The sequence below is a fragment of the Hylobates moloch genome, unplaced genomic scaffold, assembly GCF_009828535.3.
Source record: "Hylobates moloch isolate HMO894 unplaced genomic scaffold, HMol_V3 SCAFFOLD_9, whole genome shotgun sequence".
NCBI classification, from domain to species: domain Eukaryota; kingdom Metazoa; phylum Chordata; class Mammalia; order Primates; family Hylobatidae; genus Hylobates; species Hylobates moloch.
This window is the reverse complement of record NW_026652284.1, coordinates 14,273,544-14,284,729: the sequence shown is the minus strand read 5'-3', so window position 1 is coordinate 14,284,729 and position 11,186 is coordinate 14,273,544. Positions and strand designations below refer to the sequence as shown.

Below are 11,186 nucleotides of genomic sequence, written 5' to 3'. Positions count from 1 at the left end.
TTATCTGCAAAGTCACGAATCCATGGATCCACATGGGCTCCCACTGGCAAGGGCGGAAGGAAGTTGTGTGTCTTAGCTTCTTGAAAGATCAGAAGAAGATTGGGAGGTTTGGGTATCCAGGTACCTCATTGTGTGACCCCCCAGGGGAAAGACTGCTGGTAGCTTCTCAGAATCAGTAGTCGGTGTTTGTAGCAGAGCATCGTAGTAAATGCCCATTTGGTTGCAATGAACAGAAACTCAAACCAGCTAAAGCGAAAAGAGGGCATCTATAGGGAAAAGCCAGCTCCTGATGTCTAAGCCTGACTCTTCAGCTTTGCTTAGCCACTGATTCTCTGACCTTCCTCATTTCCTCCCAGTAAACTCTCTTTCTGTTTAAGTCAGCCACAGGAAGTATCTGTTGTTTACAACCAAGGGATCTTGAGTGATACAAAGGGTCCTAGTGGAACCCAACGGCAGGCACTGGAACTGGCCTTCACAAAGAAGGGAACTGGGAATCAGAAAGTCATTGGGAATCAAGGTAACTTTCTTCTGGGTCAGCTGGGAATGTATTCAGCTTCAAATAGCAAAAAACCCAATGTGAGTAGATTGTAAAAATCTGGAGCTCCTCCCACACAGACTCTGGCTTTAACTGATGGGATATTAACAAACATAAGGCAAGTAGAGACTTGAAAAGTGCTTGTGCATTGGGGCTTGTTCTCACCTGCTGTTCTTGGGAACCTGTGGCCACCACATGTGAACGAGCCTAGTCCAGTCGGCTGAAGGATGAGTGGGCCTGCTGAGCAAAGACAAAGCGTGGCAGTGGAAGGCCTCTCTAGACCAGGTTTCTCAACCTCAGTGCTACTGACATTTTAGATCAAATAATTCTTTGTTGTGGGGAGTTCTTTTGTCCATTGTAGAATGTTTAGCAGCACCTTTGGCCTGTACCTCTAGAAGGGCACCTGCACTTCCTTCGTTGTGACAACTAAAATTATGTCCAGACATGGCCAAAGTTCTCTTGGGGGACAAAATTGCTCCTTGTTGAGAACTACTGCCCTAACCCAACTTGCCTGCCAAGGCCAGGTCTATGAAAGAGGCCATTCTTTTTTTTTTTTTTTTTTTTTTGAGACGGAGTCTCGCTCTGTCGCCCAGGCTGGAGTGCAGTGGCGCAATCTCGGCTCACTGCAAGCTCCGCCTCCCGGGTTCACGCCATTCTCCTGCCTCAGCCTCTCCGAGTAGCTGGGACTACAGGCGCCCGCCACCACGCCCGGCTAATTTTTTTGTATTTTTAATAGAGACGGGGTTTCACCTTGGTCTCGATCTCCTGACCTCGTGATCCGCCCGCCTCGGCCTCCCAAAGTGCTGGGATTACAAGCGTGAGCCACCGCGCCCGGCCGAAAGAGGTCATTCTAAACCATCCAGCCCCAGCCAAGACAGTCCAGACAGGAAAAGTGTGCAGCTTGACCCATGGAATCAAAAGAAATAATAAATATTTGTCATTTTAAGTCACTAAGTTTGGGTGGTTTGTTCCACAGCACAAATACATAGACCTGACTACGGTGGTTTAAATAGATAGGGATTTAATTGTCCTATACAACAGGAAGTATAGAGGTAGGCAGTTCATTCATGGTTCAGAGCTCAGCGATTCTCAGAGAAGGCTCACCTGGGCCTTCTCATCCCTCCACTCCACTATCCTTTGGCCTACTGCTGGTGTCTGCTGATCCCAAGGTGGCTGCTCCAGCTTCTAGACTGAGCTCCAGGAGTGAGAAAGGAGACAAGACAAAGGTACAAGGGTGAATGCTTTCTTCTAGAGAAGCTGGAAGTGAAGCCCTCCGCAGGGGCTTTTCCTTATATGTCATTAGCCAGATTGGTCCAACATGGCCCGTCCTAGCTGCAAGGGAGCCGGGAAAATCATGACGATTAGCTTTGAGCCTATATGGTAGAGGAAAGTGATGGCTGAGCAATGACTAAGTAGACTTAGTATCTGCTGAGCAGCTGTAGTATCTGCTGCACTGCCTCTGTGGGGTTCTGTGGGTTTTTTGTCTCTCCTTGTTGCATATCTATTCCAGCCTCCTTTTTTCTGAAGACTGGCTTTGTTTCCCTGAAAACAAGTGGGGAAATGTCTGCTCTAGTCCTGGAACTGCATCAAGATTCTCAGCTCTATATGTGGGGATATGGTACAGTCTAATACCAGGTTCTTTAATGTATTAGGTTTTTGAACATTTCTGAGATTTTCTAGAGTATTTGTAAAGTCAAGTTACACTCTCCTTTCTTACTGACTTTATTTTTTTTTTGAGACAAGGTGTTGCTCTGTTGCCCAGGCTGGAATGCAGTGGTACAGTCATAGCTCACTGCAGCCTCAACCTCCTGGGCTCAAGCGATCCTCCCAGCACAGCCTCCCAAATAGTTGTGACTACTGGCACATGCCACCACACCAGCTAATTCTTAAGTTTCTTGTAGAGACAGGGTCTCGCTATGTTGTCCAGGCTGATCTGGAACTCCTAGGCTCAAGCAATCCTCCTGCCTCAGCCTCTCAAAGTGTTAGGATTACAGGTGTGAGCCACCATGCCTGGCCTGTCACTGGCTTTAGATCCTAACCATGTGTAAGATGTGCCTCCAGTGGAATATTGCACAAAGAGTTTGTCCTATTTCCCCCAGGTTTAATGGGTTTAAAGAATATATTTGGTTTTAAAATATAAAAACATTTTTACTGTGGCTTTTTAAAAATAAAGAAAGTAGGCTGGGCACAGTAGCTCATGCCTGTAATCCCATCACTTTGGGAGGCCAAGATGGGTGGATCACCTGAGGTCAAGAGTTCTAGATCAACCTGGCCAACATGGCGAAACCCTGTCTCTACTAAAAACACAAAAAATTAGCAGGGTGTGGTGGCAGCTGCCTATCATCCCAGCTACTCAGGAGGCTGAGGCTGGAGAATCACTTGAACCTGGGAGGTGGAGGTTGCAGTGAGTGGAGATCGCGCCATTGCACTCCGGCCTGGGCCACCAGAGTGAAACTCCTCCAAAAAAAAAAAAAAAGTATTCATGATTTCTGGCTCTTCCATTTTTTTTTTTTGGCTGCTTGGCCACACAAGAATGGCAGTGAGGGGGTGGATAGATGGAGAGAAGGCAGAACTTGGAAGGAGCAGAGAGTACGGCAAGGAAAATGGGGGTCTCTCCAAACACCGTGGAACAGGAGTGTGTGTACCTAGGCAGTATGTGCTCTTCGGTGACTAGGGACTTGGTCTGTCCTTGTGGCCTGGGACTGTAACAACTAGGCCATCTGGTGTATCAGAATGGACAGTATGAGATGGAATTAGCAACCTGGGTTCAAGACCCAACTCTTGAGTTGACTAGCTGTGTGATTTTAGGCAGGCCATGTAACTTCTCAGGGCCTCAGCTTCTTCATCTGTCAAATGGAGAATGTAATACTATTTACCTCCCAGGGGCTGGGGGAGGATTAAATGAGATGTGTTTTGAAAATTGTAGAGTGCTATATAGATGTTAGTCATTATTACAGAAGCAATAAAACTGATTGGTGTTCTAAATTTATTACAATAAACTGAGTTTTTTTTTTTTTTTTGTTTTTTGTTTTTGAGATGGAGTCTTGCTCTGTCACTAAGGCTAGAGTGCAATTGTGTGATCTTGGCTCACTGCAATCACCACCTCCCGCGTTGAACTGATTCTCCTGTCTCAGCCTCCTGAGTAGCTGGAATTACAGGCCTGGCCATTTTTTTTTTTTTTTTAGACGGAGTCTCACTCTGTTACTCAGGCTGGAGTGCAATGGTGTGGTCTTGGCTCACTGCAACCTCTGCCTCCCGGGTTCAAGTGATTCTCCTGTCTTGGCTCACTGCAACCTCTGCCTCCTGGGTTCAAGTGATTCTCCCGCCTCAGCCTCCTGAGTAGCTGGGACTACAGGCGTGTGCCACCACACCTGGCTAATTTTTGTATTTTTAGTAGAGACAGGGATTCACGATGTTTGCCAGGCTGGTCTCAAACTGCTGACCTTGTAATCCGCCTGCCTTGGCCTCCCAAAGTGCTGAAATTACAGGCGTGAGCCATCCTGCCAGGCCATAACTGAGATTTGAATTCACTATCCCAAGGCCCTGAGAGTTCCAACGTTACAATTCTGCCCTGAGGCTCCAGTACAAGTCTTAGGTTTTCTCAAGTGTGAGTCTGTTGGAAGTCTTAGGAGGTTTGATATTTGGGAACATCATGACCCAGTGTGGAACCACATAATTCTATCTACCAGGCCTGGACATCTGGGTTACACACTTCTATTCTTCATATACCTGAGTTCGTGTACATTCATAGGTATTTTAAAAAAAGAACCCTTCTCCCCGCACACTCCAAAATATAATATTGTTCAAAATACTGGTCTAGAAAGCGGAACACTAGGGTAACAATCTTTAAAGTCCTACAAAAGCAACTCAGTATTTTGACACAGATGACACAGAAGAGTCACATGAACTCACAGAGGATCACACGAGGCCTGGTGGGACGAGGTTTCTCTAATACTTTCCAGTGGGCTTAGAATGCAAAAGGCTCTGGCTGGACTTGCTGGAGGTCTCTTTTCTCAGCATCTCTCTTTCTTGGTCCATCTTTAGGGAGGCTTTTCTGGTTCCAACCTTTAACAAGCAAGAGAAAAAACAGACAAACTCCATTGTAGCAAGACTCCAATTGTTCCACTCAAGTGGTTTTGTTATTTTTTATTTTATTTAAGTTTTTTTTTTTTTTTTTTTGAACGGGAGTCTTGCTCTGTCGCCCAGGCTAGAGTGCAGTGGTGTGATCTCGGCTCACTGCAAGCTCTGCCTCCCAGGTTCACGCCATTCTCCTGCCTCAGCCTCCTGAGATGCTGGGACTACAGGCTCCTGCCACCACGCCCAGCTAATTTTTTTGTATTTTTTTTTTTTTAGTAGAGATGGGGTTTCACTGTGTTAGCCAGGATGGTCTCAATCTCCTGACCTCATGATCTGCCCGCCTTGGCCTCCCAAAGTGCTGGGATTACAGGCTTGCGCCACTGTGCCCGGCCTTATTTAATTATTTTTAACATGAGGAGGACTAGACACTTCCCACGTATTTTATTGTATTGTACTTATTTACTTATTATTATTATTATTTTTTGAGACAGAGTCTTGTTCTGTGGCCCAGGCTGGAGTGCAGTGGCGTGATCTCTGCTCACTGCAACCTCCACCTCCCGGATTCAAGTGATTCTCCTGCCTCAGCCTCCCAAGCAGCTGCGACTACAGGCACATGCTGCCACACCTGGCTAAGTTTTGTATTTTTAGTAGAGATGGGGGTTTCACCATGTTGGTCAGGTTGGTCTCGAACTCCTGGCCTCAAGTGATCTGCTCGCCTTGGCCTCCCAAAGTGCTAGGATTACAGGCATGAGCCACTGCACCTGGCTGGTTATTTTTTTGTACACAAAATAAAATGTTTGTTGTAAAAGATATATATATATACACACACATAGATATGAGCAAAAAAGAGATAAAATGATTTATCATTATCACATTACTCAAAGATGAGCCTTAGTAAGGTTTTGGGGTGCACCCTTCCAGGTATACAGATATTGCTTTCCCTTTCTCTATTTTCTTTTTTTTTTCTTGATATGGGGTCTCACTCTGTTGCCCAGGCTGGAGTGCTGTGGAGCAATCCCCGCTCACTGCAGCCTCGACCTCCTCAGGCTCAGGTGATCCTCCAACCTCAGCCTCCCCAGTAAGCTGGGACTATAGGTGTGCACCACTATGCCCAACTAATTATTTTATTTTATTTTGTTTTTTGTAGACATGGGGTTTTGCCATGTTGCCCAGGCTGGTCTCGAATTCCTGGGCTCAAGTGAGCTGCCTTCCTTGGCCTCCCAAAGTGCTGGGATTACAGGCGTGAGCCACCAAGCCTGGTCCATTTACATATTTTTTAGTTTGAAACCAGAAGGTTCTTATGGTAAGCACATTCGTTGTGATGGTGTTTCTCCTGAAAAGCTGTTACTGAATTGACTGTGTCTAAAGTCTCTGATGGCTTAGAACTGGGTGTCCAATCTTTTGGCTTCCCTGGGCCACATTGGAAGAAGAATAGTCTTGGGCCACATGTAAAATACACTAACGGTAGCTGATAAGCTAAAAAAAAAATTATCCCATAATGTTTTAAGAAAGTTTACCAATTTGTGTTGGGCTGCATTCAAAGCTATCCTGGGCCGCGGGCTGGACAAGCTTGGCTTAGAAGGAGAAAGTGAAGTATATTTAAGGGGCTCTGTTTAACCCCTTGAGCACTTCCCAGCTTGAAGGAGTGGGCGTCCTGGTGGCCGTGTGCATGACCCCACTCCCAGGCCGTATTTGTTGGACACTTGGCACAGCTGGGCTTTTCCGATGCCCACTCCTAGGAGTCGGGGTAATGGGCTGTGAGATGCCACTCGCTCCCTGGGCTGGCCCTTTGAACTGAGGGACTGTAAGGTTGTCCCTTCCTGTCACATGACTGGAGAAAGAAGAAATCAGCAGAGGTATGGAGAGGGGCAGAGAAATGACACGGAGACGTGGGTGTGCCCGAGTGCGTGCATGCACAAGAGAGACGATGCCTGGGCTATTCTCCTAGTTCTCTCCCATAGCTTTTATAAGGCATTCATTTCTGTATCTTTATAAAAGCCCCCCGCCCTGCCCCCTTTCTGAGTAGGTTTTTGTTAGCTGCAACCCAAGACCTCTCTCGCAAACAATTCTGGACACACTGTGGATAATACTGTGGCTTGCAAGTTTCTTTCCAACAGGATTTACCTTGCCAACTCTGTTCCTGCAAAGCTTTGCCACCAGCCTTCAGGCTGCACACACACCTGGGGCAAGAGGGCTGGGTGGCCAGTCGTGTTTCAGCTCTGCCACTCGCTACGTGACCCTCAGTTTCCTCGTCTGCCAAATAGGGATGAATATCAATCCTGCCTTCCTCAGAGGGCAGAAAGGAGATTCTGGGAGGATTTCAATGGAAGGGTCTGTTAGGACCATCGCTTAAGCTCTTTTCACCTTAAGATGGATTTAAAAATCACCTCCTGAGGCCCGTGACAGTGGCTGACGGGAGCCTCAAATGTGTTTTGAGACTCTGCATTCAAGATTGTTTCAGGGCAAGAAAGGGTAAGTCAGTCCCATACTAGCCCACAAAGTAAACATTGGTCCAAATGCCCAGGGAAAAAGAAAACAGACGGCAAACTCAAAAGCCTTCCCCCCAAACAACCTTACTGTATATTCCTTTTCATTTGATTTTCAATAAAATTGCTGACTGTGGATGGTTTCCAAATGCCAGTGCCCTGAGCTGGTGTGGAGTTGGCTGTCAGAGTTGGAGCCAGGGAGTTTGTTAAAGAGTCCCAGGTCCCCGGGTCCCCAGCCGCAGGGCTGCCAGGAGCATGGGATGGGAAGCACCACGGAAGGGGCTTTGTTCTCTTTATGAAGCAACAAGGGATGGGGCAGTAGAAGGCAGCCAGGACCGCTGACCTGGGAATGGAGAATGTGAAATGCACAGATTCCACTTGAGATATTTGGAACCACGTGCCTCACCCTTACAATGAAAAGGCAGGGGTAGAAGCCGGTCATTTAAATAGCCACACCCAGGTGTGAATGAACTTAGGCCATCCTGGGGTGGCTGCTTCAGGAAACTGCAAGCCTCGGCTCTAGGAAGCCCCCTGCCCACTCCCACACAACCTCATGTCTGAGTTTAAACATCCGGTCCTCAGGGAGGCCTCTCCTGGAGCTTGGACTGGGCATGAAAGGGTCCGTGTGAAATATGCTCAGCTCAGTCCAGGGGCCTTTGTCCTCCAAACACTGGGCACAAAGTTATTATTTAATCATTATGTGTATTTACTTAAAAAAAAAAAAAAAGAGGCCGGGGCAGTGGCTTATGCCTGAAATCCCAGCACTTTGGGAGGCTGAGGCAGGAGGATCACTTGAGCCTGGGAAGTGGAGGTTGCAGTGAACTGAGATTGTGCCACTACACTACAGCCTGTACCACAGGGCAAGACCTAGTCTCAAAAAAAAAAAAAAAAAAAAAAAAGCCCAAGACTGTAAGCCAGGTAGGCAGGGATCTTTGTCTTCATTGGTCTAACTCTGTGTTTCTCAACCTTTCTTTCACTATCAACCTTGCCCTCTGAGAATTCTTAGAGGTTTTTTTCCTAGCCCCTCACCCTTTTACAGATAGCTGTGTGTGTGTGTGTGTGTGTGTGTGTGTGTCCACATCTATGTAGCTATGTCCATCGCTTTATACATAAAAAGAATGAATTTTTGGCCAGGCGCGGGGGCTCACGCCTGTAATCCCTCCACTTTGGGAGATTGGACCTGAGGTCAGGAGTTCCAGACTACCCTGGGCAATATAGTGAAACCCCATCTCTACTGAAAATACAAAAATTAGCCGGGCGTGGTGGTGCACACCTGTAGTCCCAGCTACTCGGGAGGTTGAGGCAGGAGAATCGCTTGAACCTGGGGACCCTGGGGACACTCTCTACCCTCCTAACACCCAGAGCAGCAGCCACCTTCTAGTAGTCTTAGGACAATGATGTCAGTTAAGAAGAGGCTTCTATTTTCCAAAAATGTCCCTTGTATAGAATATCTTCAGTTTTTCCAATGATAATTTTGTTGTCTCAGAATAACTGTGGCCTTTTATCAAACTTGTTAAATAAGCCTTTCTTATTCAACCAAAATGTGTTTTGCTTTCAAGCTTCCTGATAGCTTGCCTCTACTTTCTGCAAAGCAGGAGTGTGGATTGGATCAATTCCAGTTCCAGGGCTGATTTGTGAATGGCAATGATTCAACATGTTTAAGATTTTATAGACTTGATTAAAAAAGAGTATTCAGCCGGGTGCGGTGGCTCACTCCTGTAATCCCAGTGCCTTGGGAGGCCGAGGCAGGCAGATTACGAGGTCAGAAGATTGAGACTATCCTGGCTAACACAGTGAAACCCTGTCTGTACTAAAAATATAAAAAAAATTAGCTGGGCGTGATGGCATGCGCCTGTAGTCCCAGCTACTCAGAAGACTGAGGCAGGAGAATTGCTTGATCCTGGGAGGCGGAGGTTACAGTGAGCCAAGCTCTAGCCACTGCACTCTAGCCTGGGCAACAGGGTGAGACTCCGTCTCAAGCAAAACAAAACAAAACAGATCAACAAAAAAAGAGAATTCTAGAGGATGCTCTTTCTGCTCACCTGGGAATTTGAGTTCTGCATCCTGTTCTTCACCATCTCTACAAATACTCGTCTCTTCAATACAGAAAGAATAAGAACAAAATTTAGTTTAGATTCCTCTTTGCCTTTTGCATCAAAGAAAAATGGATTTTTCTCCACTTTTAGATGCTACCCATTTGGTATGCTGGGCCTTCCCAGGGACAGCATACCAAATGGGTAGCATCTGAAAATTGAGAAAAATCCATTTTCTCAATAAGAAGGGGGCACAGCTTTTGGGAGCCACGGTGCCCCATCTTGCTGAGTCTCTTGGGGGTCTCTGTTCTAGATTCCAGCAGAGGTGGAGGCTGCTCAACCCAAGGCCTGTGAGGAACACTGCTCTTCTTGAAGGACACGTCTGTTTTAGCTGGAGGCAGCGCCTCCCAGAGCAGGTGGAAGGGGCTGCAGATGCCCGGTGGTTCACACCTCGGCATCCCAATGGCTCAGGGATGGTGGGGTCCATGATGGTTGAACTCCCTTCAGGGGGCCTGTTTGAATGCCATCGTCACCTGGAATCTGAAGCTTGCTATTTCCCTGGGGTTTGGTTTACGGTTGCTGACCCTGGGGTCCCCAAGATGTGGCACCTCAGGGACAGTTCCCTGAAGAAAGAGCAGCCCCAGATACTGGGGACACCTCAGGGAGGGAGGGAGCTGGGCCCCCCTCTCAGAGATCCCCAACCTTCCACGGGGGTCGCCAACCTCATGCCTACAGGGGCCAGGAAGTCAAAGAAGGTGGCAAGATGGAGATGGCAGCAAACCCAGGGGCCGGGGTCCTTTCTAAGGGGATAGAAGCTGGTGGCGTGTGGGACTGTGGGCCTAGTGTCACCAGCAGATCCAAGTTTCCCAAAGAAGCCAGAAATCTGGAGTATTCTCTTAAAGTGTTTTTTTTTTCTTTTTTTTTTTTTTTGAGACAGAGTCTCACTCTGTCGCCCAGGCTGGAGTGCAGTGGCATGATCTTGGCTTACTGCAAGCTCCGCCTCCCGGGTTCACGCCATTCTCCTGCCTGAGCCTCCCAAGTAGCTGGGACTACAGGCGCCTGCCACCACGCCCGGCTAATTTTTTGTATTTTTAGTAGAGACAGGAATCCACCGTGTTAGTCAGGATGGTCTCGATCTCCTGACCTTGTGATCCGCCCACCTCGGCCTCCTAAAGTGTTGGGATTACAGGCGTAAGCCACCGTGCCCGGCCTATTTTTTTTCTTTTTTTTTTTTGAGACAGAGTCTTGCTCTGTCACCCAGGCTGGAGTGCAGTGGCACGATCTCGGCTCACTGCAACCTTTGCCTCCCACATTCAAACGATTCTCCTGCCTCAGCCTCCCGAGTAGCTTGGATTACAGGCGCCTGCCCCCACGCCTGGCTAATTTTTGTATTTTTAGTAGAGATGAGGTTTTACCATGTTGGCCAGGCTGGTCTGGAACTCCTGACCTCAAGTGATCAGCCCGCCTCGTCCTCCCAAAGTGCTGGGATTACAGGCATGAGCCACCGTGCCTGGCCAAAAGTGCCCTATTTTGAAATGATACTTCAAACCCCCAGAACAAAAAAAATTCCAAGGGCCCAATGAGGCACAGCTGGGGGCTGCCGTTTTATGACGTGGCCTCAGGGCCGCCCTGCTTGGCATCTAGCTGGTGCTCAGTGGAGAGCTGGTGGGTTGCCAGATAAAATACAGGATACCCAGTTACATTTGAGTTTCAGAATGAAAACAAATACTTTAAGTATATGTATGTCCTATGCAATATTTGGAACATACTTAACACTAAATCACGATTTGTTATTTATCTGAAATTCAAATGTAACTAGGTATCTTGTTTTATTTTTTTCCTTTAAATTTGGCAACCCAACCCCATTTGGCATCCCCCAGACTCACGGGGACAGTGAGTCAGGCTGTCTTTTAGGATAGGGGCATAGGTGCTCGTAAGTCTCCGCTGTTCTCCCAAAGCAACAGTCTGCAAAGACTTGTGGCCTGTATTTAGCTGACAGTCGCCCTCTGGAAGGCCTGGAGCCTGCAGCCACTCAACATTTATCACAAAGTTAGT

General features: G+C 47.5%; 1 protein-coding gene across 12 annotated transcripts in view; it reads right to left on the bottom strand.

Moving 5' to 3' along the window:
- Positions 1 to 750: 750 nt before the first annotated feature.
- Positions 751 to 11,186, bottom strand: part of FHAD1 (forkhead associated phosphopeptide binding domain 1) — a 156,646-nt gene continuing 146,210 nt past the window's right edge. For 6 of the 12 annotated variants that reach the window (XM_058444550.1, XM_058444556.1, XM_058444554.1 and 3 more), the window contains 3 exons: positions 9,141 to 9,194; positions 4,448 to 4,600; positions 1,569 to 1,867 (listed from right to left, as the gene is read on the bottom strand). In XM_058444550.1, the coding sequence (XP_058300533.1) occupies positions 4,484 to 4,600; positions 9,141 to 9,194 (171 nt within the window). In that variant the 3' untranslated portion in view covers positions 1,569 to 1,867; positions 4,448 to 4,483. Of the gene's footprint in view, positions 773 to 1,568; positions 1,868 to 4,447; positions 4,601 to 9,140; positions 9,195 to 11,186 lie in introns of those variants that run through there. The other 6 variants (XM_058444555.1, XM_058444558.1, XM_032759009.2 and 3 more) reach the window with 4 other exon arrangements.